This window comes from Syngnathoides biaculeatus, chromosome 9 (genome assembly GCF_019802595.1).
Source record: "Syngnathoides biaculeatus isolate LvHL_M chromosome 9, ASM1980259v1, whole genome shotgun sequence".
Taxonomy (NCBI): Eukaryota; Metazoa; Chordata; class Actinopteri; order Syngnathiformes; family Syngnathidae; genus Syngnathoides; species Syngnathoides biaculeatus.
Genome location: NC_084648.1, coordinates 20,949,170 through 20,974,310, shown reverse-complemented (window position 1 = coordinate 20,974,310; position 25,141 = coordinate 20,949,170). Strand labels below are relative to the sequence as shown.

The window sequence follows — 25,141 nt, the reverse complement described above, 5'->3', positions numbered from 1 at the left end:
ATGCGCGCCAGCCCGACTTTCGGGACCGTGTTGCATTAGCATCTGCCTCTTCCTCGCTTTTCATATCGAGAGAATAATTGCAAACTATGGGAATCACTTTCATAATAGTAGTTGCGAATGCTATTGTAATGCGGCTTCGGGGGAGTGAAGGCCATCTGATTCTTCAGGAGTCTCCAAGCGTGTCAACACGGGAAAGGTTGGATTGTTCCCCTCCAAAGGTTAGACCGCACCGATGCGTTCCCGATGACTTGTTTCGGGCCGTCCGCACGCGCTCACTTTTAATCCCGCATCCCTTTTGTTTTTTGGGTCTGCGCCTGCTCTGCTTCTCATCTCTCCCTAAATTGGATGGCGGTCCGGGATGCCTGACCGCCTCGCCGAAATTGTGAGGCGGCTGCCTGATTTGGACTTCCGTGCATTTGCTGGTATTTATTATTATTATTATGATTTGAGAAAAGGTCGGGGAGCGGCGGAATGGAGGCATCCGGTTCACCGGTTCATCTCCAAATGTGCGGACCAGTGGAGTGTTAAAGATGGATGGAGTGTCCGGGACGGGGATTTCAGAGGCCCTGATTTCCAATCAGACATTCCGGCAGGATGGTTCTGCCTGATGAATGATCGTTATTGGAGAATTGGAGTTAAAAGAAGCATGTCATTGCGCTCCTTTCAGGGGCTTTTTGCGCAGCTTACGCCAGACGCAAGTTTTTCTGCTGCAGGGACACCCGATGCGTCCCACCGATTTACCGGCAACTGTCTGACGCTTCTGGGCGTTTGTTTCGAGAAGTACTGTACACCGGTCTGATGTCTACTTTCGCAGAGGCCGCTCTCCAAATAACGCACAACGGGCTTTCCTGTCTAAAGTCGGACAAACCGATGTTTGGACACGTCGCCAATGACTGAACCGGAAGAATTGCAACAAGCGACAAGTTGGGTTTGCCGACTCGGTTCGGCTGACTCGGTTTTCCCTTTCCACAAAGGACAGCGAGTATGGAAGTAAATATGTGCCGCTGGGATTTGAATTTGAAATGCCACACAAAACAGGATTTGAATTTGAAACGTAAAGTGATCTCGTTTTCAATGGTTGTATTTCAGTGTAACTTTTCAATGTTAACAATTCAGCTGGCTACAATTCGCTGTCTGAAATTCAGCGTCTGTGCCACCGGGCAGGGTTACTTCAGGTCAGAACCTAACATCCAGCCAATCGCAGTTACGCTTGCTTAGTCACGTGACGTCACATATGAAGAAAGCGTAACTGGATTGGCTGGCTGTTTGGTTCTGACCTGAAGTAACCCCTGCCTGGTGGCACAGACGCTGAATTTCAGACAGCGAATTGAATTGTTAACATTAAAAAGTTACACAGAAATACAACTATTGAAAATGTGATCGCTTTACATTTCAAATTCAAATCCTGGTGGCACATATTTATTTCCACGAGCGTGCAAGCGTGAAGGCCAAACTGCATTGAACGCAAGGGTCCTCGGATCAACCGCAACAACGGAGGAGAATCGGTGGCCGCTATTTACTATTGTCTTTGCAGTAGTACTATTGTAGTAATTGAGGGAAAAGGCCCCCCTTCAAAAAGTCCTTTTATAAATATGGAACTATTTCAATGAGCGCCCGACATGCAAGTAAGTGTAAGGCACCGCACGTTCCCTTGTGACAAAAGAGTTTGAAGCCAGAAAGCGTCGCGGGCGTGTTCGCACGAGTACTATTTACTGATCAGTTGAAGAGCTCCGTTTCAAGCTCAAAGCAAAGCAGAGAAACCAGCCCGAGAACACTTTTTGCGTTCGGCTGTGGCTGCAGGACCCGACAGGGATTTCATCAACTTGTGAACGGGGACTGGACACTGGTTCTGCTCGTTTTATTTTATTTTATTATTATTTTTTTTTTATTCCCCCCGGCACGCAGCAAATGTAAAACAGCATTGACAGCAGCCTTGTCGGCTCTTGTCGCGCGGTCACGCCGAAATGTATACTTGCACGTACAAAAGGGCTGGATGTGGCGTTGTGTCAGCCAATATTTCACGGACAAACAATGCGTCCGATTGCTCAATCCGCCCGCTGCCCTTAAGCCGCCTTGGACAGAAAAGCCGCAACAACGGCAATCTTGTAGCGGCCGCGCACAAGTGCCACTTTGAATTACATCCTGGGGGGGGGGGGGGGTTGAGGGCCTCTGTGTGGGCGGAGAGCAGAACACACCAGTCGCCACCGAGGGTTTTTTTTTTTTTTTTCCTGTGTATGTGTGTGTGTGTGTGTGTGTGGGGGGGCGCTTAACGACACGATTTCCACGACAAAATATAGGATGAGCAGACCAAAAAAAAAATGTACACTTCCATAACACTGCAAATCTGCCACGCAGTTAAAGAAATATTCACGATGAAGAGTTGACTGTGGAAAATGCAAAGCAAAAAATAATAAGAATATTTGTCCTGAAACGGAGCTAAACATGGCAATGTGTTGTCTGAGCATTCAATTTTCTGTACAGTTGTGACGTCACGGAGCCCATAGCAGAGCCGATGTAGTCTTTAGTCCCACAAATTTTAAGATGACTTGGAAATATTTCCACTCATGTCCAAACACCATCCTGTAGTTTTCCATGACAGATGTTCTTGATTTATTATCCTGCCTTTGTTTTACACCACTGCACGTGACGACTATTTATAGGGTGGATTTATCGACAAAAGTGCAGAAGAAGAAGAAGCAGAAGAAGCAACAAACCACAAGATCAAAGCTACTCTGAAAGAAGTTCCCCTCAAAATGAAAAATGATCACATCCATTGTCGCCTCAAAACTACAAGCACGTAAAATACCGGGTCCGATTGTTTTTTGTTTTTTTTTTAATTATTATTAATATTTTTCTCCCCGTACCCTCACCAAGCAGCCCCTCGTGCCAGCAACGTCGTCTGTAGTGACGTCAGCGCTTACATTTTCAGTGCGTCCCGAAAGTGGGGCGGGGGTCCCACGTTTTGTTTACGTGTTTACTTCTTGTCTGCCCGCTTAATGCGATTCTTTCCGGTTCCGCTCGGGTCAGTGATCACAAAGACGGGCACCGGCACCGCGCGGCCCATTCACGACGTCCATTGGCGCAAGATGGAAAACAAACAACTTATTATTTTTTATTATTATTATTATTTCGGCAAAAGTCCTTTTCACAAACATAATGATAAAATCGTGCTTATTAACATATAACAATACAGCGAATTATTCTCTTGTTGACCACAAATACAATACTACTCGTATGACTACTACAACTAATAATAATAAAGTGAGGAGTAAGTCTGGACTGTAATTTTTCTGAAATCATTTTGATAAATTCTTTTTTTTTTTTCAACACTGTGGCAAAAACAACAACAACAAAAATCAGCAGCAAAAGTTGATGACAGGAAATATCATAAAATAATAACGTCAAAGTTGTGAAATGCACTAAAATTGAATCCACCATTGCCGCGCTCATGCACACAAGTGAATAAAAGAATGACGACAGTTGGGTTTTGATCCAATCACTTTCAATCATGAAGATGCACTCAAATTATTTTTCGCTCAAATATCCCCCCCCCCCCCAAAAAAAAGAATAAATAAACGACTGTCGGCCGCACAGCAAGTTGCCCAAAAAGATTGAAATGGACTGAAACTGATATCATCCCGCACGTCGACATCGACGAGAAATGGATCGGTGATGCCGACCATGAAAAAAAAAAAAAAAAGTGAATGTTGATGCGTTGTTGGCAACTAAATTGACGGACGTGGTTTGGCTTTTATGTGTGAACTCTGACCCCGATGAATTGGACACGTGGACTTCCACAGCGACTGCGTTTTATGCTTCGGGAGGAACGCGCGACCGTCGTGAGGATAAGCGGTCAGAAAATGGATTGATGGACGGAGGTTTCCTGCGCATATCATGATTGATGCATAAATGTCCCTTTTCAGCGTCTTTTGTCTCAAAATGAAAAATAACCGTCATCACCACCAGCTCATATTCACCCATTTCTTTTTTTTTTTTCACCGCTTTGCCACAAATTGTGCACTTGTCATTAATGACAAGGAATTTCAATAATAATAAATAAATAAAACTCATGTTTCGTGAGTGATGAATTTAAGGGATCTGGATTTTTTTAAGTATCGGTACAGGTACAAAGAAATGTTCTTTTTATGAAAATGGTGCTAAAATAAATATATGCATAATTGTATTGCTGTACACTTCTCGAATTGTTTCATAAATTAGTACTCTTATAAGACATGAGAGAAATATTATGCAAGTTGTAGCGTGGAGGGACATTTTCAATTGATAAATATAATTGTTCAACTCTGTGTAGTCGATCTTAGAGGTTTACACGAAGGGAAAAATTTGCAGTATGGAAAAATAATACTAATAATATCGGCATGAGATGGGAATGCGACATTGGAAAGGAGCACATGCAAGTCAGCTACTCGTGAGTTTCCAAGGAAAGAAAAAAAAAACATACAGTGAAGAATTAGTTTGGAAATATAATTTTCATTGCGTACAAAAACTACTTCATCATAACTTTATGGAATGCAAAATGTCACAATGCTATTTTAATACATGTTGAGACAAGATACAGACATGTTTTTGTACATAATAGATCAAAATGTACAGTGAGTCGACCACATTTCCAATTATGTACACAGTACAGTATGTCGGTGCGAATCCCAGTTCAAAAAGCAAATATGGATTTTGCAAAAATGAGATTTTTCGCCAACAATATAGTCGCAACTTGTTGGGAAAACGTAACAATTCCCGAATGTGTGCGTGTACCACGCAGTACCTCGGAATGACTTCAAATACATCAAAAGTCAAGAAACAAGAGATGATATAGAAGTTTAAATCACTTTACTCGAGTTTTAGACAGATGTTCTCTCAGTGACAGAATTTCGCAATTTTTTTTTTTTTTTTTTTACTCATGTTGTTGATTCATTTTTGCGCTTCACATTTGGATTGTTTTCAACAAGAAAATGACTTTTGTAAATTAAAAAAAAAATCTCAATATATGACTGCGCCAAACGGGGAAGTTCAGAGGAAATGTCGACATTTTGCATTTATTCTTTAATTAATAGTGGTAAATTCATGCAATTGTTATTTCGAATTAACGTCACGTTTATTAAGGAGACGAAAGACGACATTTTGTCGAGAAAACTGAAAACTTTTCCGAGGGACTCAACTCCTAAAGTTGCAGGGACTCGAATTTGCGGGAAGTTTGAGGTCGGAAAGAAAGACTGAAGGACGAAAAGTTTCATGGTCCTGGGGGGCCGAGGGAGGGGGGGGGGCAGCTCCACCCCTGCACGGAAACTTGAGGGTCGCGCGTGCACGTGCGCACTTCAGCGACATGAGCGCACATTGCGACAGCGGCTCTTCTTTTACTCATTTCACGCGCCCCCCCCCCCCCCCCCCCCAACCGCCATGACGACGACCCTCCTTTTTCCTTTTCCTTTTTTTTTTCGGCTAAAGAGTTTAGTTGCAGCTGAGTGAACACTTGCAGGCAACGCAATAAGGAGCGGAAGGGTCGAATTATTTTAACTTGCGCCCCCCCCCCCCCCACACCCATCTGTGCGCAGCTGCTGGAGCGAAAGTAGGGAGAGCGAGCAACAGTTTTCCAGAGTCAGAGAAAGCCAAATGTAGCAATGTAGCGAGGGAGGACAGCGAGAACTTTGTCCCCCCCACCCTCCCCCCTTCCCCCCTACTCCCCCCTTCTCAGCGGCTCCGATGGAGCTGCAGGGGCCCAGGATTGGTGCCGTGCGGCCGGGGAGATCAGGTAGGCTGGCACCGGCTCACTCGACCCATCTCGCGCCTTCATGCGTCGCTCGCCGTCTGCTTTCGACACTTTCCGAATACTTTTCAAATCTTTGCCGCAATAATAAAAAAACAACAAAGAAAGAAAGAAAAACTTTTGTCGAGTTTTCAAACTTTGCAGTGTAAAAGGCTGCAGCAGCAGATTTTGTGGACTGTTGTGAACAGCAGCCAGACATTTGGTTCTGATGACATATTATTATTATTATTATATTAATGCGTCCGTTCAATGTGCTGGAGCCCCTTCTGCAGGGGGGGGGGGCAGTTCAATGTTACAAAGCACTAAAATGATCGGAAAGCGATGACACAACTATCAGATAAATGTGACTGAATGTTAATGAGCATTTATGGGTTAAATGCTTTGGGACATTCCGAGTTTGGTTTGTCTTAGGTGAGATCTTCTTGAGGACCCTTTACGGCCCACGTGCCACAGGTTGTTTCCTGACTATTTGCTTACTTTGTGCTTTTCCCGTCTTTGGTTGCCCGTGGAAGAAACGAACATTTAACACTTTACAAACGAGAGAAAAGAATTCCAAATGTCCGCCGCCGCCGCCACATTGAAAGGCAGAAGCAGCACGTGACCTTTGCCAGCCAATCTGTGACGAAAAGTCAAGATCGAGCAGAAGCAAGAAAAACACTCGCCGACATGTTATCAAATATTGGCCAAACAGAAACTCTTGAATATATTTTCAGGGTTACAAAATACATTTCAATCTTTTCATGGATTCTTTTCATGTGTTAAACGTGGAGATTTGTGAGACACACACACACACACACACACACAAAATGAATTAAATGTTCAAACCCTGGAAATTTGTTGTGTTGGATTATTTGCAGTTCACTTGTAGTTGACTTTGAAGTACATTTGCAATGAAGTTGTTCTTTGTCGACAGACATTCATTTAAGTGGAATTTTTATATGCAATTGATTTGAACCATGATATAAGTCCCTTTTTATGTTCCTCTATTTTGAAGATAGTTATTGTTGTTGTTGCATATAGCAATATTAAATATGGGCTACTTCTTCTGCGGATGAACCCTCGGGCCTAGTACACCACTGTATCTTAAACGTGTTTCTGCTTCTCCTTGTTGACGGTTTGGCGTGGAAATTTTGCCGCCTTCGTGAAGACTTTGCTTCGTTTGCAGAATTTCATTTTTGCATCGTTCAAAAACTGAATTTGTGCTTTTGTGAATTCCCTTTTGAAAAGAGGTGAGGATGAGCACAAGTGCACGTCCAACAAAGTCGGATAGCCCGGCCCCGATCTCATCTTTTTATGAGAATGCAACAAGTTTGTGGCCACTATCCGAAGATGGCGGACAGGCAGCCATCAAGCGCACACGCACAAAAAGAAGGAAGCCACTTTTGCTTCCGTGTCTCACTTTTCTTCCTCCCAAAGTGGAATTTGGAGCGCTGCTAAAGTGTGTCAGGAAAGGGAGTTCCGGGAATCGGACCCAGAGGCGAGGGGCGTTTTGGGGGAGGGCCTCGCGCTGCTGGCCGCCGCAGCCGCGAGCCGCGAGGGCCCGTGCGGGGCCTCCTTCCGAGCAAACGTGCGAAGAATCCCCAAATCCAAAGTGTGTCACTCGTCGAGAGAGGATGCGAAGCGCTTTTGAAATGAAGGCTTTCCTTCGATGTCATTGAAGGGCCGAAAAGAGAAAAGCGTGCACGAGATCCGGTGTGTTCTGTCATGTTCTTCGAATCAATTTAGCGGTAAACCGGCCTTTGCTTTCACTAATGGAGTCGCATTGAAACGCGCCTGGAGACGGTAGAAAAAGGGGCGGGGCACATTTCAAAAGTAATAAAAAAACAAAAAACAAAAACAGAGCAAATGAGCTGAGGTAGGTATCCGCGGAAGTTGTAAAGTTGACCTCGAAGTCCCGCATTCTCTTCGGCTGCATTAGAAAAACGAAGTTCGGGGAATAGTGGACGATGTTTTACTCACCTTTTTCTTTTGTATTTGACGTTTTAAACGTGTACAGTATACTTCCCACGCGAAATGCAATATAAGAGTTGAGTGCGTCTTTCTGCTGATGTTGACAACCACGCGGGCGTGTAATAAACGAGCTTGCCGGAGTTAACATGCGCGATTAATTTTTCATTGCTTTTTTTCCTTTCGTTTGGTGGCTCTCGCGAAAAGATCCCCCAAAAATTACAATACAATAAAGAGGGAGGGAGGGAGGGAGGGAAGGAAGGAAGGAAGGAAGCAAAGAAGGAAGCAAGGAAGGAAGGCCACTCCATCGTCGCCTCCAATTTACCTGCCACTGCTGATCACCGGGACGTTTCTTTTTTCTCTCTTTTTTTTTTGTTGTAACGTTTCAAGCAGTCTAATCTGCACTTCGTCCGATTTCCGAGGCCGAGAGGAGCTAATGAAATATGCAAATGCGTCAGGAGCCCCGGATTAAAGTCGTCCCACCCTGATGGAAGTTTTCTCGCAGTTTCCAAGCCTAAAGCGACAACAATTTGTATACATGATTGCGTTGTTTGCCTCTTTTTAATTGCTTGTGTGTTGAATTTGCAAGTGGGACGACAAAAGGTTGCGCGGCTCCCAAACCTGAAACCCAAACATATTTTGGAATCCTTTCATTCGGTGCAGCCATGTTGTCGGTCTTTTTTCTTCTTCTTCTTCTTTTTTTTTTTTTTTTTTTTAAAGAAATTGGAATGATTTAACTGAACCTTCTTGACCAGAAGGCACACAAAGCCTCGTTGGCCTGAAATGAAAAGTTGAAACATTTGCACAAATGCTTCTGATGACTGCATCTGTCCGTAAATGTCGAAATTGCACTCCTTGCATCTTTGAGCCTGCATTTTGCCACCCCCCTCCCTTTTTTGTTTTATAAGAACGAGGGAGAAAGCACCGTCCATCACTTGCGCAAGATATGTTATAATTCATACAGTCAGGAAAAACAACGGGTGAAATGTATTTGACGTGTCATTTTTGACTTCATTCAAACTTTGTTGTTGTCTTCTTATTGTTATCTGGGTGGGGGCGTAATCAGAGGCTTCCGATAATGATATTGACTGCGCACGATGAGCGAGTTTGGATCACATTAAGCAACACTCACGTTGTGTTGTTGTTGTTTGTCGCACGCTGTGCACCAACGCCGAGCTGCTTGCGGGCATTTTCATCACAGTCGAGCGCCCCCCGGTGGCTTTTCTCTGAAACAGACAAACTATTTACAAATTGTGGACGATTTCTGGGAAGGTTTTGGGGGGAAAAAAAAAATCACCCCAACTCAGAAAGCGTATTTTGCTGCTTGTGTGTTGGATTTTCAAGCGGGTCGAATACATATTCAGTAAATTGCTCAAAAGCTCCAGAGTACTAAAGTGGGAATAAACCTCAAGACAAGTATTGATTGCGTAACATGAAATATTCCATGAATGATACATTCCTTGACATCGGCAGTCCGAGCTTCCTTTTTTTTTATGAGAATCAACATCATCATCACAAGCGATCTTGTTGTTTGTTGTCCGTAACGATTGCAGATGCAGAATTGAGTAATAAGAGAGCGAGTGCAAGGATGAGATGTTTCCGAGCGGGAAGCATGATGGAAAGAACTCTCTTCCCAATTTGTGCGCCGCTGAAAATCAGCTGGGACGAACATTTATTGAATCCTCGCACTTGGCCGATGCTGGCTAATTGCAGCTCGCGGCTGGCGAGGTTTCCTTTTTCCTTTTTCTTTTTTTCATTTTCATTTTTTTTTTCTGCCTCCCTCACGCGGCCCCCCGAGCTCCCCATTTGGAGCCAAACGTCTCGGCCAGAGTTCGCCTCCGGCGGCCTTCTGACAACTTTTCCTGCTTGCAATTCCGACTTGAGTGTGTTTTCAATGCGGGCCGAGCGGACGCTGCTGCGGCAAAGCCTCGTTTTAGCCAAACTCATTTAAATACACATTTGATATTGACACGGATAACTTCTTCGTGCTTAATTGAAATGAAGACGGGATGTGCCCCCCCCCCTCCCCCCGCCTCCACAGAGCGCGGCGCCGTCGTCGACTTCATCCATTGGTTGGGGATTAAAACAAGCGTTCCCCGTCATTGGTTCCGAGCACTGGCGCCGACCAATCGGAGCCCCGCAGGGCCCCGCCCTTGCAGTTCAAAGCCGGTGGTGACGCGGAAGAGGCTCCGGCCTCGCGATTGGCCGGCGGGCGGCTGAGTGACAGGCAGCTGGCCGGCCGGCGCGTGACGTCATCCGGCTTCAGGGGGTTGGGAGCGCGGTCGCTGTCCGCCAGAGAACGGGTCCTGAAACGCCGGAGAACGGGTCCTGAAAGGCCGGAGAACGGGACCCGAAAGGCCAGGGGCGCTCGCTGTTTTTCGGCCTCGGCACAACAGCAGCCGCACTTTTTGCCCCGCTTTTCGGTTCCCGGGTCGGCTGCAGTCCGGCAGCGAATCGCTTTCCGAAGCGGTCTGGAAGGTTCTGGTTCTTGTTCATAGGATAATGCCACTCGGACGCCGTGCCCGCTTTCATTTTGGGACCTCACGCAAGGCAGGAGTGCAGCGCGCAGCGTGTTGTGGATTTGGGACATTTGTAGTCGCTGCAACTGATTTTTCATTTTTTTTTTTTTAAATTGTGAGACTCAGTGGAGAAAGTTGAGTTTGTCAGGGGGGGGGGGGGGGCGCACGACCACCGAACTGAGTCTGTGTGTGGAGGTCCGCTTTGGAAAAAAATAATGTTTCGTATTTTTTTCGAGCGGGTCAGAAGATGATTTCTCTCGTTCCGCCGTAACGTCCGGGACACAATTTTAACACCCCGTGATCATTTTTTGTAAATTACTGACTATTTTATTCAATTTCCGACTGGGGAGAGCAACAACGAACGAACGAATCAAACTTTTTTTTTTTCCTTTTTCTTTTTTCAACGGAACTACTTTGCATGCAGTGGACGTCTGGCAGTTTCGAGGTCGGGCCGCGACGGCACGCTTCCTTTTTTGTTTTGGTTTGTTTTTTTGTTGACCAGCCCGCATGGAGATCCACTGTAAGCACGACCCGTTTGCGGCCATGCACAGTAAGTGTCCAACTTTCCGTCTTCTGCCCGCCGATAGCAATCGAGGCTGGCAGCCGCGCCGACGTCTTCACGCTTGTAGCGTTTTCCATTTCCCTTCTCAAAATACATCTTTTACATAGCCTGATTTTTTTTTTAATGCTGATCTATCGTTTTGAATCGTTTAGTTGTAATGTGCAAGAAGTTGGAAATCATAAAGACTTAAAGACGTTGAGATCTTTCGTTTATTTACGCTTTTTTTTTTCCTGGAGCCTGAACTTGGCCGACAAAGCTTGAAATTGCACGCAAACGTCCTTCGATTGCTGGCTGCGTTTTCGACCCCCGACGTCGGGGGCAGAAAGGAGGGAGGGAGGGAGGGGGGAGAGAGAGAGAGAGGAGAGAGAGAGAGAGAGAGAGAGAAAAAAAGAGGGGTGGGCGACGGTCGAGCTGTTGTAGCTGTTGCGTGTCCGTGAACGTCCACACTGAGTGTCGAACTGGAAGAGGCCGCAGGATGCCATCGCGAGTGTGAAAGAGGTCTGACGCGGTCTCGGACTCCGGAGCGGACCCGAGGTCGTCGGGGTCAACTCCGTGCAGGCTCAATGGCGCCAAATAGTTTAAGAACGCAAAAGAATTGCTGCGCAGTGTTTGCTTGACACATATTCAGTGAAACTACATTTGTACATGCTTGCTAGCACTTTGTGATATTTGTGTATATTTTGTCATATTTAGGCGGGCGCGTTGGATGCTCAGGTGTGCCTAATGAATTGTCCGCTGTGTGCATGCTGCTGTCAACAGTGAAATAGAAAAAAAAAAAAAAAAACTTGTCAAAACCTAAAATTTGGCCTCGAAATCAGGTGAAATATGGGCGGAAAAACACGCAAATGCTAATAATAATAATAATAATAACAGTCACCATTTGTTTGACAGTTGCATCATCGCTTCATTTAAACGGGGTTTAAGAGCAGAATACGCCTGATATTTTTTATGCAATTTCGGCGGCCTAAAATGTCTTGTAGTAGATTATACAAAAGCAGACATTTGAAAATGCGGACAAAAAGCATTCGGCAATGCGTCACTCGTTCTCTGCGAGAGGGCAATTACACACACTGAACGGCTAGAACAAATCGGGTTTCTTCTCGCAGTTGTTGGGCCGAAGTCGATGATCAGCGCGCGTCGTGGGACGCTTTAAAACGATTACACCCCAAAAATGTCAAACGGCAACGCGAGAGCGCGTGGAAATGCGCTGCGTGGCTGCATTTCTACTGGCTAGAATTAATCACACCGCTGTCATCTTTTTTTTTTTTTCTTTTCGTCAGCAATTTCATCCGGCGTGCTGTTGTATAAAAATAATCATCTTAAACCATCCACAAATTGGGGGCACGTTAAAAGCATCCCGGAAGAAAATGTGTACCCTTTGAAAAAGGAACGGTTCCGGGGAATTGTCATGATAATCAGATGAATATTGTGATGTTAATGCAGGTGGCATGCTTGCAACTGAAGTAAGGACAAAAAACGTCCGCCCCCCCCCCCAAAAAAAAAACAAAACTAAAAATCATGCACAAAACCTATTTATACACATACACGGGTGTGTGTGTGTGTATATATATATATATATATATATATATATATATATATATATACATATATACACACACATCCATTTTTCTTTGCCACTTATCCTCACAAGGAGCGCGGGAGTGCTAAAGTATTTATAGAAATACAATTTTTTTCTTCTTTTTTTTTGGGGGGGGGGGTATCATGTACGGTATAGAACAAGGCCGATTAATGCCTCAATTGCAGTTTTCCTTTATGGAAAAGGCAGCCTCCATTAATATATCCTGTATCTAGTATACAAAGTATTAAAAATGTTTCCTCAACAAAATAAACGTGATCAGTGACAAGGTTGCAAACAGCTCAGCATCTCGGTCTGCATTTGTATTTTGGGTTTGTGGCAATGTCCGCTTTTTTTTTTTTTTCGGGCCGAGACGAAGCGAGCTTGATCTTCTTTTTTTGTTTTTAATTGATGTATTTTTGCTCCTGCGGAATCCAAGAAAGATTCGGTGAGGCCGAATGAAAACCCACGTGCACGTCCCCTCGGATTCCTTTTCTGCGGGAGACAAAATGAAAGTGTCGCCCTTGCCAGGAGTTTCCTGCTCTCTTGAGGTTCAAGCTTTTAGAGGAAGACAACCCCCCCCCCCCCCCCCCGCGCAAAAAAAAAAAAAAAAAAAAAATCTTTGTATCTCATTTGCAACAAAACCTCCGCAGCTGGCAGCTGTGATTGGATTTGTGAAATTTGTTTGGCTTGACATGATGGAGCCGATCTGTCAGCAGTTGGGAGCATCGGGCCCGGTGCAAATCATCACTTGTGGAGATGATATGACGTAGAGAAAAATATTTTCCTTTAAAGCTTGAGCCTTAAAATGTGCAGCATTCAAAAATTCCAAGTGTCATTTGTTTGGAATACCTCAGCAAATTTCACAAGCTTTTACCTCTGCAAACATCTGAGTCTGATTTGCTTGTTCTTTAGCTTTTTTTTTTTTTTGTTTTTTTTTAAGGGTGCCAATGAGGAGCAACTGGAAAACAGTGATGATAACCGTAGATTGACATGAGCAATACATTTAATTAACGATCAGGTGCAAACTAAGTAAAAAAAAAACATTTTTTTTGAATGATACAAATGTAAAAGCAGATCATCAGAGCAACAAGAGAAGTTTTCGATTTCCTCCCTGCCCATCGGATGCACATCTTCAAAATAATCAGTTTAGTTTTTTTTTTTTTTGAACTGGTATGATACAATAGTTTGTCTTAAAATATGCTCGTGCACAGAAATCGGAATTCATGATGGCGACAGTCAATACATTTTGCTTTCTTGTGATTTCTGATGGGAAAACTGGCTTAGAAATATAAACGTGGACGTCAGCCAGTCACGTGACGGATTGCGGTTTCAATGTTTGATTGTGTTTTTGTTGTAATCGTCTCGATCGGTCTTTACAGGCCTGGGAAATACAATTTGGACGTAATCCCAAGAGCTCTCTTCCGAGATCACTCTCATACCGACTGTAAATACACACAAGTGAATCAATGCTCACTGAGTTTTTTTTTTTTTTTTTCCTTGGCTTCTCCATTTCCATGCGAGGCGACGGTCGGCCACGCCGGTGCGGCCCAGATAGGAAGCCTGAAAAATCTTTTTTTCCATTTGCTCTTATCGCTGCGAAGAAAGGAGGCGGAGAAAAATCCACCAGGACGCGAGGCGAGCCGGCTTCTTTGGTTCTGCTTTCGTTTTTGTCGCGCGTCTCGTCGTCAGCGTTCCACTCGCAGCGCTTTCACGAGCTTTGATTTGCTGACGTTGCAAAATGATTCCGAGAAATGTGGCTGATCGGGTCAAAGGTCAAAGTCATCAAACTTGTTGTTGCAACGTGAGAAGTTCACATAATTGTCAATCGCACAAAAACAAATGATCTATCGCTAAGATTTAAATGCAAAACGCAAAATTTTGCAACGGCGACTTGCGTTCGTCACAAAATTAAGTTTGTCAAAGTAAACCTAAAACATCGTGGAAAACTTTTCATTTCAGCAGTTCTCCTCCTTCCGATCTCGGCGCGTCAACGACTTTTGACACAAAAAAACGCAGAAGAAAATCGTTTGCCGACATTTTGCATCCTCGAGTTTACGTTTGTAGTCGATCTTGCGGCGCATGAACATGGGAAGACGTACGTGGCGGGTCGGGTCACGTCTAAATAAAGAAAGAAGAATGAATCGGTTGCTTTAGATCGGTGGTTCCGTATTTCGGGACAAGAAAATAAACAAAGCAAAATGTCACCCCAAAGGCAAACGTGTGTTTTAGGCCACGGATATAAAAACATTACCATAAAGAAAAAAAAATGAAACTTATCGCCAGGGTTTCACAAACAGAAGCCATCATTTCAAGCTGGAGACGAAAAGAACGTTCCGGACCGACTTCGCAAGTTGGCATTTCCGATGTGAGATTAAACTCGAGGAACTCTGGGTGCACATGTGGCAGCGAGCTCGTTTGGCTTCTTCCGCCGATGTCGAAGTCAAGCGTACGATTCCGTCCGGTTGTCGTTTCAAATTCCACCTTGCCAAACATGAGCGGTCCCCGCCCACAAAAATCGAGCATTTTCATCGTTAAGCTTTTATTGTTTTCGTGGGCAGCGCTTTGCGTCGTGACGTCTCTTCCCCCCCCCCCCCCTCTCTCCCATCCACGGCTCGGTAGCTTTGCGGCCGGCGTGTTTCAACACGAGCGGTTGGGCGAAGTCGCGTCACTTCCACTTCCGGGCGCGACGGCGCCACACCTTGCCGTCTGTCTTTCTGAAAAGCGATTAATGAGTTTGCTTCAATCTACGGTACAACAAAATAAAATGCGAGCACTTTCCGGTCGTATTTATCCTTCACGCGCAGACGTCGTCTTTTGTTTGGAGCCGCAGGACGCGAGCCGGGTTTTGCTTGCGTTTTACCTCACAGCGACGCGGAAAGAAGAAAGAGGTGGTCTGGTCAGGAGGTTGAGGGGGGATCCCTGCAGGGGTGACGTATTTAAAATCTATTACCCTCGCAGCTAGGATTAGCGCGGTGCGCGCGGGTGCGTTTCCCCCGAAGACGCAATCACTATGGTAATACAAAAGCAGTGGATTACAGAGGCGCCGCATTGCCTTGGGTGCGGCGCAAACGCCTTGTTGGGAAGCCGGAGCGACGGACGGGGTCCCAAAACAGTCGTACGCCGGTTGCCGTGGCTACCCGGAGACCAGACTCTTGCTTCAAGTGTAGACTCGAAGCTTTGACTTTTATGGACTGCTTCCTGCGCCAGCAGATCCGTGAAACGCGTTTTTGTCTCTTCGGCGGCCGACGGCCGCGTTTGCATTTTTGTGGCGTCGGACAAGGCAAACGTTCTGGTTGGCTGAGCTCAACTGGACCCAAACTCCAGGTGACTGCTTAGCAGAGCCAAATTTCATTGACAATAAAAGTCGCTTTTGAAAATAAGCTACGGGCCGGAATCCTTGGCGGAGACGAGAAAGGATCGCAGTCGTGCGCTGGTTTGGCCTCTCCTCATTTTTCCAGTTTGGTCTTTGTCATACGTTCGTTCCTTCCTCTGGGGAACAGTAGCAGTATGGCTCAGACCTTTACTGGGTCAAAAGGGACTTGAAATCCCTTCGCTTGGTCTGCCATTGCGGGCCTCGCGAGTTTTCCACTGCCAAGAAAGGCCCGAAGAGTCGCGATGGCGCACCGGTCGCGCGCCACTCGGGATGTCCGGGAAGCCGAGCGGACTCGAACCGCTTTGTGTTTTGCAGGGCACGGCGGGGTGAACCAGCTCGGGGGCGTTTTTGTGAACGGCCGGCCTCTCCCGGACGTGGTGCGCCAGCGCATAGTGGAGCTCGCCCACCAGGGCGTGCGACCCTGCGACATCTCCCGCCAGCTACGCGTCAGCCACGGATGCGTCAGCAAGATCCTCGGCAGGTACAGAGGACCCGCACGCACGCACGCACGCACACACGTGACCTTTGGACTCGGCGTGGTAGCGGAACGGACTTCATTCGGGTTTTGATCGTCAAGGTCCTCTTTTGAAGAAGGTCACACGGCAGACTTGAAAAAGAACTCAAATCTGAACCGGCTGAGTTTGCACATCTGCATTTGCAGCGGCACGGTCATCATTTCTTGTCGCTTTCCTTTGATTCCGACTCATTTCTCCCTTTCACCTGCTGGCCGACTACTTTTTCCCCTTCACCTTCACAAAGGCGAAAGGCACAAAGTCGACCCGGGCCGGTTCCGTCTGGCGGAGAAGAAAAGCTCACAAAGGGGGAAAAGATTCATCACTTTTTGGAATTAGCATCAAAATGAAAGTGGCACCATATTTCGGCCGCACAAAATGTAGCCGACGGAGAACGGAGAAAGACGAGGAGAAGGCGGGTGGGGGGGGGGGGGGCGTGTTGAAGAAGAAGTCAGGACAAGGAAAAAAAGGAATCCGAAACAGGCCCTCAGTTCGATCCCAAAAACGTGCTGCTCATTGTTCTCCCTTGCTTCTTTTCTCTCTCTCCCCCCCGTCCCGGCCGTTCAACGCGCTCAAGCGTTACGGCGAGAAGGGAGGAGGGGAGCGAGGGATGCGAGGAAGGAGGGAGGCCCGTTTTATCCTCTCTCTCTCTCTCCGCCGGCGGAACAAAAACAGCAACTCATCGGTGCCGATATCAATAAACGCGCCCAATGATTGGCCCGTGAATAATTGAAATACTTTTCCGGGAGAAAATAGATTGTTCTTTTCCCTCTTTGAAGTGTTTAAAGGCCGGCTGGGAAAGTGGAAATGGGAAGCGCACGTTTACGGAAACAAACACGACCGGAGGGATTACTCCGGCGTGGAGTCGCGGCACGTTTAAGACTGAGTGACAGCTTGCATCCACACACTTTCTACCTCTGCCCCCCCCCCCCCCCCCCACCACCACTTTTCTGCAAGCAGGGTAGTGCATTCGTTGCCCCACCCCCCTCCCCTTGTGCATGCAAATACATTCATGAAATCGCCGCGCCGGAATTTCCAGGATCGTTGGGCGAGCGCACGTCTGTCAGTGTCACATTTTCAGCCTCATCTGGTCAAACGCTGGCGAGTGACGTCAGACGATTTCACGTCAACAAAAAAAGAAAAGGCCGTTGCGAAATCTTCGCGCAGATAAGAACGGCGACTGCAGATCGGGACCGGAACAAGTGTGTTTTGCGCTCTCAACTTTTCTCACAAACAGCGTTATCGTAGCCAGGAAAGCAGACGCTGGTCTGCGTGCTGTCCGAACACGAAAAGAACTGAAAAGGGTCTTTTGTTCACAAGAGAAGGAAAGGAACTGCTCATCCAGCCACCTCCTACGGTTTTAATCCGAGTCAGGGACGCCCAGACTTCCCTTTCCTCACCCACATCTTCCGGGGGGGGGGGGGGGTGTCCCGAGGCATTCCCAGGCCGGCGTCTTCCTGGTCGTGCCCCGGGTCTCCTCCTGGTGGCAGGTGCCCGGAACATCTCACCAGGGAGGCGTCCGGATCAGACCCCACGTGGCTCCGCTCAACGCAGAGGAGCAGCGGCTCAACCCTCCTCTACTCTGCTCCTTCCCCGCCAGAGAGGCGACGTTCTACATCCCAGCTTTTGTAGCCGAGGAACGAATCGTCGAGGTCTCTGGCTTCAGCCGCTGCCCCCCCCCCCACACACACAACCTTTCGGCCTTCGACCGGCATCCGGGCAAGGGAACCCGAGAAGGCCTGTTTTGCACCGGTCAGAGGGGTTTATGGAGCCATGTTCTGTCCGGTCCCCCCACCCGAGACCTTTCTGCCATGGGCGTGAATAGGCCTTAGGGCGACTCGGACGCACAAACCCCTCCAGCGCCACACGGCGGCGGCTCTGCTCATTTCTTCTTTCTTTCTTTCTTTCTTTGCTGTGAATATCTTTTGCTAACAAACCCACCGTCAATTTAGCAGCTCAGAGTCGGCGAGCCGTTTTCTGCTTCGCTGCCGGCGCTTCCGTGAGCCCATTTGAGTAAAAGAGGATTATTTGCGGCAAAGTCCAAAGCGGAAGAACACGGCGCTCATTGGAAAGTGAGCCGCAATTATTTCGCGCGACTTGCGTCTGATCTCGTCTCGGAAAGTTTTTAGCACTTTTGTTTTGCATCAAAGTTTGACAAATTAAGGTTAACGTTACAAATGATCCTTTTTGTAATATTGCTGTGGCACACAATCATACTGAAAATAGTTTTTTTGTATTTGGGCCACCCTGCTTCCACATCAACCATTTGCCGAATCTACAACCGCGTTTTTGAGATGCAGATTTTGATTGAACAATCATAATCGCGAGAATTTTTACTCATATAGATATTGCTAATCTGTTACTTGTGTGACGCATCGCTGCTAAATGAATACGACGGTTATTACAATCACTGATCAGAGAAATATTTTATCAAGTTTGGCAAGTGATTTTTTTTTTTTTTTTTTTAAATCAGGTTCCAAGGACAGTCAGCGACAAAATTGGCAATACATGAAGTTATTTTTGTTGTAAAATGGTTTTATGTAATTTCCCAGCTCTGGCCAATCATATAAAGGGGCAAGACTTGTTTTCCTCTTCTTGAATTGTGATCATACAAGAAATGATGAAGGAGGAGGGAAATGTCAGTGAGAAAATTGAAAGTGGAAGTCTTTGGGGGTTGGGGACTGTCAAGGAAATGGTCACAACCGCCTGGAGGGACAATTTTCCAAATCACCAGTTGGAGCGGTTCAACCTCAAGTGCCAGTAAAAAGAACCGAATCAGTCGAAAGTCTGCTCCAGTGAGTCCGAGAATGAACTTTTCGGCGCTTCGGATGATTTTTATGGAACAGCTGTACAGTTTTCAAGCTCTCGCTGCCCTGCCAACACTTTTTTTTTTTATTTTTTCTCTTTTTGGAAAATGTTTTATGCTCACAAAGTGTCCCAGAAAAAAGTGACAGGCCTGGCCAGGCACAAGATAATTTTCAGATCCAAAGTACAATTTTCCCTTTCAAAGCAATCCCCTTGGAGTCTCACATCGCCCTGGATTCTTCCGGGATCTTCTACAACTCCGTCGTCATGGTGACGCTTACAACATCAAAATCGAGATCGAGGTCACTCTAGCAGCACGATGCTCTTCCTGGCCGGGAACTGTCCGATGCGCAGGGGCATTGTGAGCAGGTGGCTCGCTATGGTGATGCCCCACAGTTTAAATTTGATTTAAAAAGAAAAAAAAAAAATATGCACAACTACTTAACTCATTGCTTATCAATTACGGGACAGATTTCCAATCTTGCGTGGGTCCCCCAGGTACTACGAAACGGGCAGTATCCGCCCCGGGGTCATCGGGGGATCCAAACCAAAGGTCGCTACGCCCAAAGTGGTGGACAAGATTGCCGACTACAAGCGGCAAAACCCCACCATGTTCGCCTGGGAGATCCGGGACAGGCTCCTGGCCGAAAGGGTCTGCGACAACGACAGCGTGCCCAGCGTCAGCTCCATCAACAGGTACCCACGCCGAGCTCGCCCGGCGGTCGCGGGTGCCGACTTCTTTACGTTTGTCGGGAAGCGAGTAGGTCCGGATAAGAGGCCCCTTGCGGTCTCCGTAGGTATGAAGCGGTCGCAGATCAGTGGTTCAACACCGTCATACGATGACAAGGCTCTCAGCCGGAGAAGAGGGACGCAGGGACGGTGAAACGGTGAGCAAAAAGGAGGGCGGGCGGGCGGGCACCGAGAACGGGAGACAAAAGAAGAAAGAGAGGAGAGAAAAGCAAAGCAAGGCAAAAGGGAGGACAGAGACAGCGCGGAGAGGTGTTAGGGAAGGCGGGAAAGGGTTCGCATGAGCAGCCAAGCGGGAAGTGGCAGCCGGACGCAAGCTCGCTGCCGAGCTCCCGCGACGCTCGTGTTCTCGTGTCCGCGGTGCCTCGCTCGCTCTTTCGCGCGCGCTCACACCGACACACGCTAACGTCTCCTCTCTCCTCCCGTAGGATCATCCGGACCAAGGTTCAGCAGCCGCCGGGCCAAGCGGGCTCAGTCGCGGCTCACAATTTAGGTAGGCCCCTCCCCGACGGCAAAAGCTAGGAAATGTTTGCACACTTCCATCATTTGTCTTTTTTCCTCTCTCGCTTCCACTCGGCGTCGCATTTGGCGACCTCCGTCTTTCCGCTCATCAGTTGAATGTTTCACTTGCGCATGTGCCGCCAATTGACCCCTCCGTACAGGGCACTTAACCACGCCTCCTGAAGTGACGTCACGCCACAAACAATTTCGTAAAAAATGGCAAATACAATACAATACATTCTGAACTGAGACAGACTCCATGCAATCATTCACACGTAGCGGTGTTATGCTAGCGGAGAACGTCTCATTCATTTATACGAGACGTGTATTAAAAATCAAATTTAGGGCATATCTTCGTGCAAACACAGTCTGGTTAAGCTTCGGTCGCGAGCCGGCAAGAAATCGAAACGTTTGTGCAGTCCGATCATCGCTAAATATCGCTCAACAAAGAATAAGTGTGTCAATCGTTCACACGTAGCGGTGTTATGCTAGCGGAGGAGAACGTCTCATTCATTTATACGAGACGTGTATTAAAAATCTAATTTAGGGCATATCACCGTGCAAACGCCGTCCGGTTAAGCTTCGGTCGCGAGCCGGCAAGAAATCGAAACGTTTGTGCAGTCCGATCATCGCTAAATATCGCTCAACAAAGAATAAGTGTGTCAATCGTTCACACGTAGCGGTGTTATGCTAGCGGAGAACGTCTCATTCATTTATACGAGACGTGTATTAAAAATCTAATTTAGGGCATATCTCCGTGCAAACGCCGTCCGGTTAAGCTTCGGTCGCGAGCCGGCAAGAAATCGAAACGTTTGTGCAGTCCGATCATCGCTAAATATCGCTCAACAAAGAATAAGTGTGTCAATCGTTCACACGCAGCGGTGTTATGCTAGCGGAGAACGTCTCATTCATTTATACGAGACGTGTATTAAAAATCAAATTTAGGGCATATCTTCGTGCAAACACAGTCCGGTTAAGCTTCGGCCGCGAGCCGGCAAGAAATCGATACGTTTGTGCAGTCCGATCATCGCTAAATATCGCTCAACAAAGAATAAGTGTCAATCGTTCACACGTAGCGGTGTTATGCTAGCGAAGAACTTCGAATTCAGTTATAAGAGACGTGTATTGAAAATCAAATATAGGGCATACCTCCGTGCAAACATATGTGTTCCGGTTGATATTAGATGGATTCAGTTGATCACGCGGTCTTCCACAAAGTTTGATCCATCGAAGGCATTTTTCATACTGGGTCTTCGGTTTTGGAAAGGGTACGAATGGAACTCCGCCAACTCGCCTTTCAGGATACCTGTCGTCACGATTACAAAGTCCGTGACTACACCTCTTAACCATATTTTTTGTTAAATAACCCAAATACGCGATAAAACGCTAACTAAACCTATACTGGACCACGCAATGTTGTCAGAGAAAATGGCGGGAGCAAAAACGGGCTTTGGTCTATGCGGATCTCTGGCCTCTGATTGGTCAGTGACGCGGATTGCGCAATATCCACGGAGGGGTCAATTCCTTGCTTCTTCGTGGCTGTTTCTGTGGTAAACCTGATTTGCGGTTTTGTTTTTCACTGCGGGGGAATTTTGACCCAACATGCGAGACCGTTGAATTCGACTTTTGCACAGGAAGCGATGTTGTGCGCCGGCCGAGGCGCACTCACAATCGGTTTGCGTCTCTGAACGTTTTTGCGCGACAAGGACTCAGGACGCAGATCAATGACGATCCTCGAGTATTTTTAAATGCCGTTTCAATTGAGTTAGCTGCTCTGCCACAGGCATGCTACTTGCTGAGCTGCACTATATTTGTTTACGGTGTAAACCAGTCGCTACAGAACAAGGAAGTCACTTTTCTTATGACTTTTTTTTTACCGTTTTGTACTATGCGGGAACTCAGTCCGCTTGTGTACTTGGCAGAAAAACAAAAGAATAGTAGCACATTTAATTTGGGTTTATTAGATGTCTGCGACCCACCCAAAATGGGCACATAACCCACTTTGGGGCCCCGACCCACAAGTTGAAAACCAATGGTCTATATTTTAACGCGCTGCATTCACGTACATTCAGATTAAGACACCTAAGTAAAATTTTGGTCATTAGGATGTGCGATCCGCCATGTCCTGTCTTTTACTTTTTATCCTTCTATTACACTCCGGAAAATTACGACAGAAAAAAAGCATTAAAAGTTTTTTTGCGCTTTGCGGCCTATTCAGGATATAATCTTCAATTATTGAGGAATGAAGGCAACGTTAGATGACGCTTTCTCAAGAAGCTCTTGTGCCTTTATACCACACAAATATTGGGCAATGACAAACATCTAATAATGACTTTATCGCGGCAAATGATAATCTCGACTGACGCAAAACACTGCAGCAGCGCCGCATTCGTTCCTTTCAAAGGGATGCATATCTCACTCGAAAATAAATACAGCTTTTCTTTGCCCTCCGTCTGGATTGTGTCTCACCGCCTCTCATATCTTCATAATCACCCATCGAGTACAAATCTAAATTAATTTCAGATGCACTTCCTTTTACACACACACTTGCAGATTATCCAGATAAATGGCTCCGACTCCCAGGCGGAAAATTGAACATTTGAATGTGCAGAATAAAACCGTTACGTTCTGATAAAAGAAAAAATAAAACAACAACAGTGGCGAGAGGGGAAAAAAAAAAAGAAAAATCTGATAATTGAAGTGCTAAATCAAGTGATAGGAAAAGGTGGGATATGCATTCATTATCATCTCCTGCTTGTCGGCGAAGGCGCAAACAAAGTCTCAGGGCCTCCATCCTCGTCTTTGTTGTGCGCCAATGTGTGTGTGTTTGAAATCCTCTCGTTTGGGTTCTTCTGAGTTGTTTGGGGGGGGGGGGGGCTGCCACGGGAGAGAGGATTAGGATGTCTGTCTCCTCACCTTTCTGTCCCTCATGGGATGCCGTACTGTCACTCAGCCCCTGGCTTGTTTATAAGGGCACAGATAAGGAGAGCAGGCACGAGCGACTGTTTGATGCGCGTCGAAAGGAACGACAAGCATGTTGCCGTGTCGCCTGCTGAGGAACTCGACCGCCCCCCCCCGGGGGGGGGGGCTGAGATTACTGGGTGAGACAAATACTGACAGTCCCACCCTCTGAGGCGTTTTTCGAGGCTTTGTGTGCAGGTTAACTTGGTTTACAAACTGAAACGCAGGATCGGCTTATTGCAAGCAATAATTCTTTTTTTTCTTCTTCTTCTTCAAAAAGAAACTTAAGAATATTTATTGCCACTCCCACATTAATTTTACCATCTAATAAAACAAAGACGCTGGGCATTTAAAAGCAAATAGCTTTGTCCTTGGTGAGTCATTTTTGTTCAACGCTCACAAACACTATAAAATGCCACAGACGGGCAAACTAATAACACTGATGTAAAGGTGGCAGAACCCTTTGAGCAACCGGCTATTGGAATACAAGCGCTGGAGCAACACAAGGAGAGATGACGTAACAATACAGGGTACCCGGGGGGATGGGACCGGGCCAGACTGTGAATTGCACAAATCTGAATAATTGATGCATATTATAATTGCATTAAAAAAAAAATACGTTTTTAACCCCCCCCCAAAAAAAATCCACAATAAATATTTATATGTATTGTTATAGGTTTGCTCTCCTATAAGAAAAAGGAGAACATTTACCAAAAAAAAAAAAAAAACTGCAAAAAGTTTAATTTTTTTTTAAAACACCCACCAGCCGAAACATGAGATTGCGGAGGTCCAATGTACTCACAGGTATATTTTACTTCTTTTCTGTGAAGAACAACTCATATTACTGCAGTTCATTGAGTAGTTCTAACGAGCTCCGCATTGTACTGCCCCCAGGTGACCACGGCACACAGAACAGAAGAAGGAGCACAATGTTCACTGAAGTGAAGTAAAAAAAATGGGTGAAAACTCGAGGTCATCACCCCATGTTAATAGAAAGTATTATAGAGTACTATATTTTGAAATCAAAAATTGTACCAAAAAAAAAAAATTGGAGGTGGGTCTTTTGGGGCTGAATCACATTTTAATTTGTTTCATTGGGGGAAGAAGATTCGAGACGGGTTTTGAGTTAGACGAGGTCAAAAGTACACGCCTGGTCACAACTGGATTATCTACAGTCCTTGCACTTGCTGCATTTGGGATTTTTTTTTTTAGTAGTACACGAGACATTAAAGTACCAAAAATAGGAAAGTAACACACGTAAAAAACAAAACAAAACAAAAGTACCCTTAAAGCACCTACCTTTAAGGCGTTTAAGTGGTGTGGCTGCGTGGCCACAAGGCACATTTTACTGTCCGTTTAATTGATCAGAACTTGTTTTTAAATCAAGAAATTAGATCGTCTACGCCTCTTGAGCTGTGCTAAGCTAAAGCTATGCTAGGCTACAGCATGTGCTAAGCTAAATATGTGAGCAGCTCGAGTCAGGAATTTGAATTTCTTGCACTTTGGTCAGCATGTAGTGGCGGGAAACATCCAAAAAAAAAAATATGGAGTTGCTTACCAGACGTGCAGGAATGTTGCGGGGTCAACTGGCAAACCAATAAACCATAACTACAAAGTTTTTTTTTTTTTTTATAATGAAGACGAGCGGGGTCGTACCATGTTTGAGAGAGCCAAAGGGGGGAAGCAAAGTTGCGTAACTTGCCATGAAAAATGATGCAAAATTTTAGAGGCTAGAAACACCTAGATTTATGATGATATGATGTTGTGGTGGTGGTTTAACATAATCCTTAATGATATACTTGGCTATTGTCATTTATTTGTGTGATTGATTTTTAAGGAATTTGATTTGTCTGATG

The 25,141-nt window shown here is 46.0% G+C and overlaps 1 protein-coding gene and 1 long non-coding RNA gene across 2 annotated transcripts in view; one reads left to right on the top strand and one right to left on the bottom strand.

Annotated features, from left to right (window-relative positions):
* Positions 1–14,021: 14,021 nt before the first annotated feature.
* Positions 14,022–24,888, bottom strand: LOC133506357 (uncharacterized). Its single transcript, XR_009796484.1, has 3 exons — positions 24,844–24,888; positions 21,474–21,630; positions 14,022–14,143 (listed from the first exon to the last, which is right to left on the bottom strand). It is a non-coding gene; the product is annotated as an uncharacterized LOC133506357 (long non-coding RNA).
* Positions 14,496–25,141, top strand: part of LOC133506356 (paired box protein Pax-5-like) — a 34,407-nt gene continuing 23,761 nt past the window's right edge. Inside the window, exons 1-2 of the mRNA XM_061830419.1 lie at positions 14,496–19,772; positions 20,252–20,316. Of these exons, the coding sequence (XP_061686403.1) occupies positions 19,687–19,772; positions 20,252–20,316 (151 nt within the window). The 5' untranslated portion in view covers positions 14,496–19,686. The remainder of the gene's footprint in view (positions 19,773–20,251; positions 20,317–25,141) is intronic.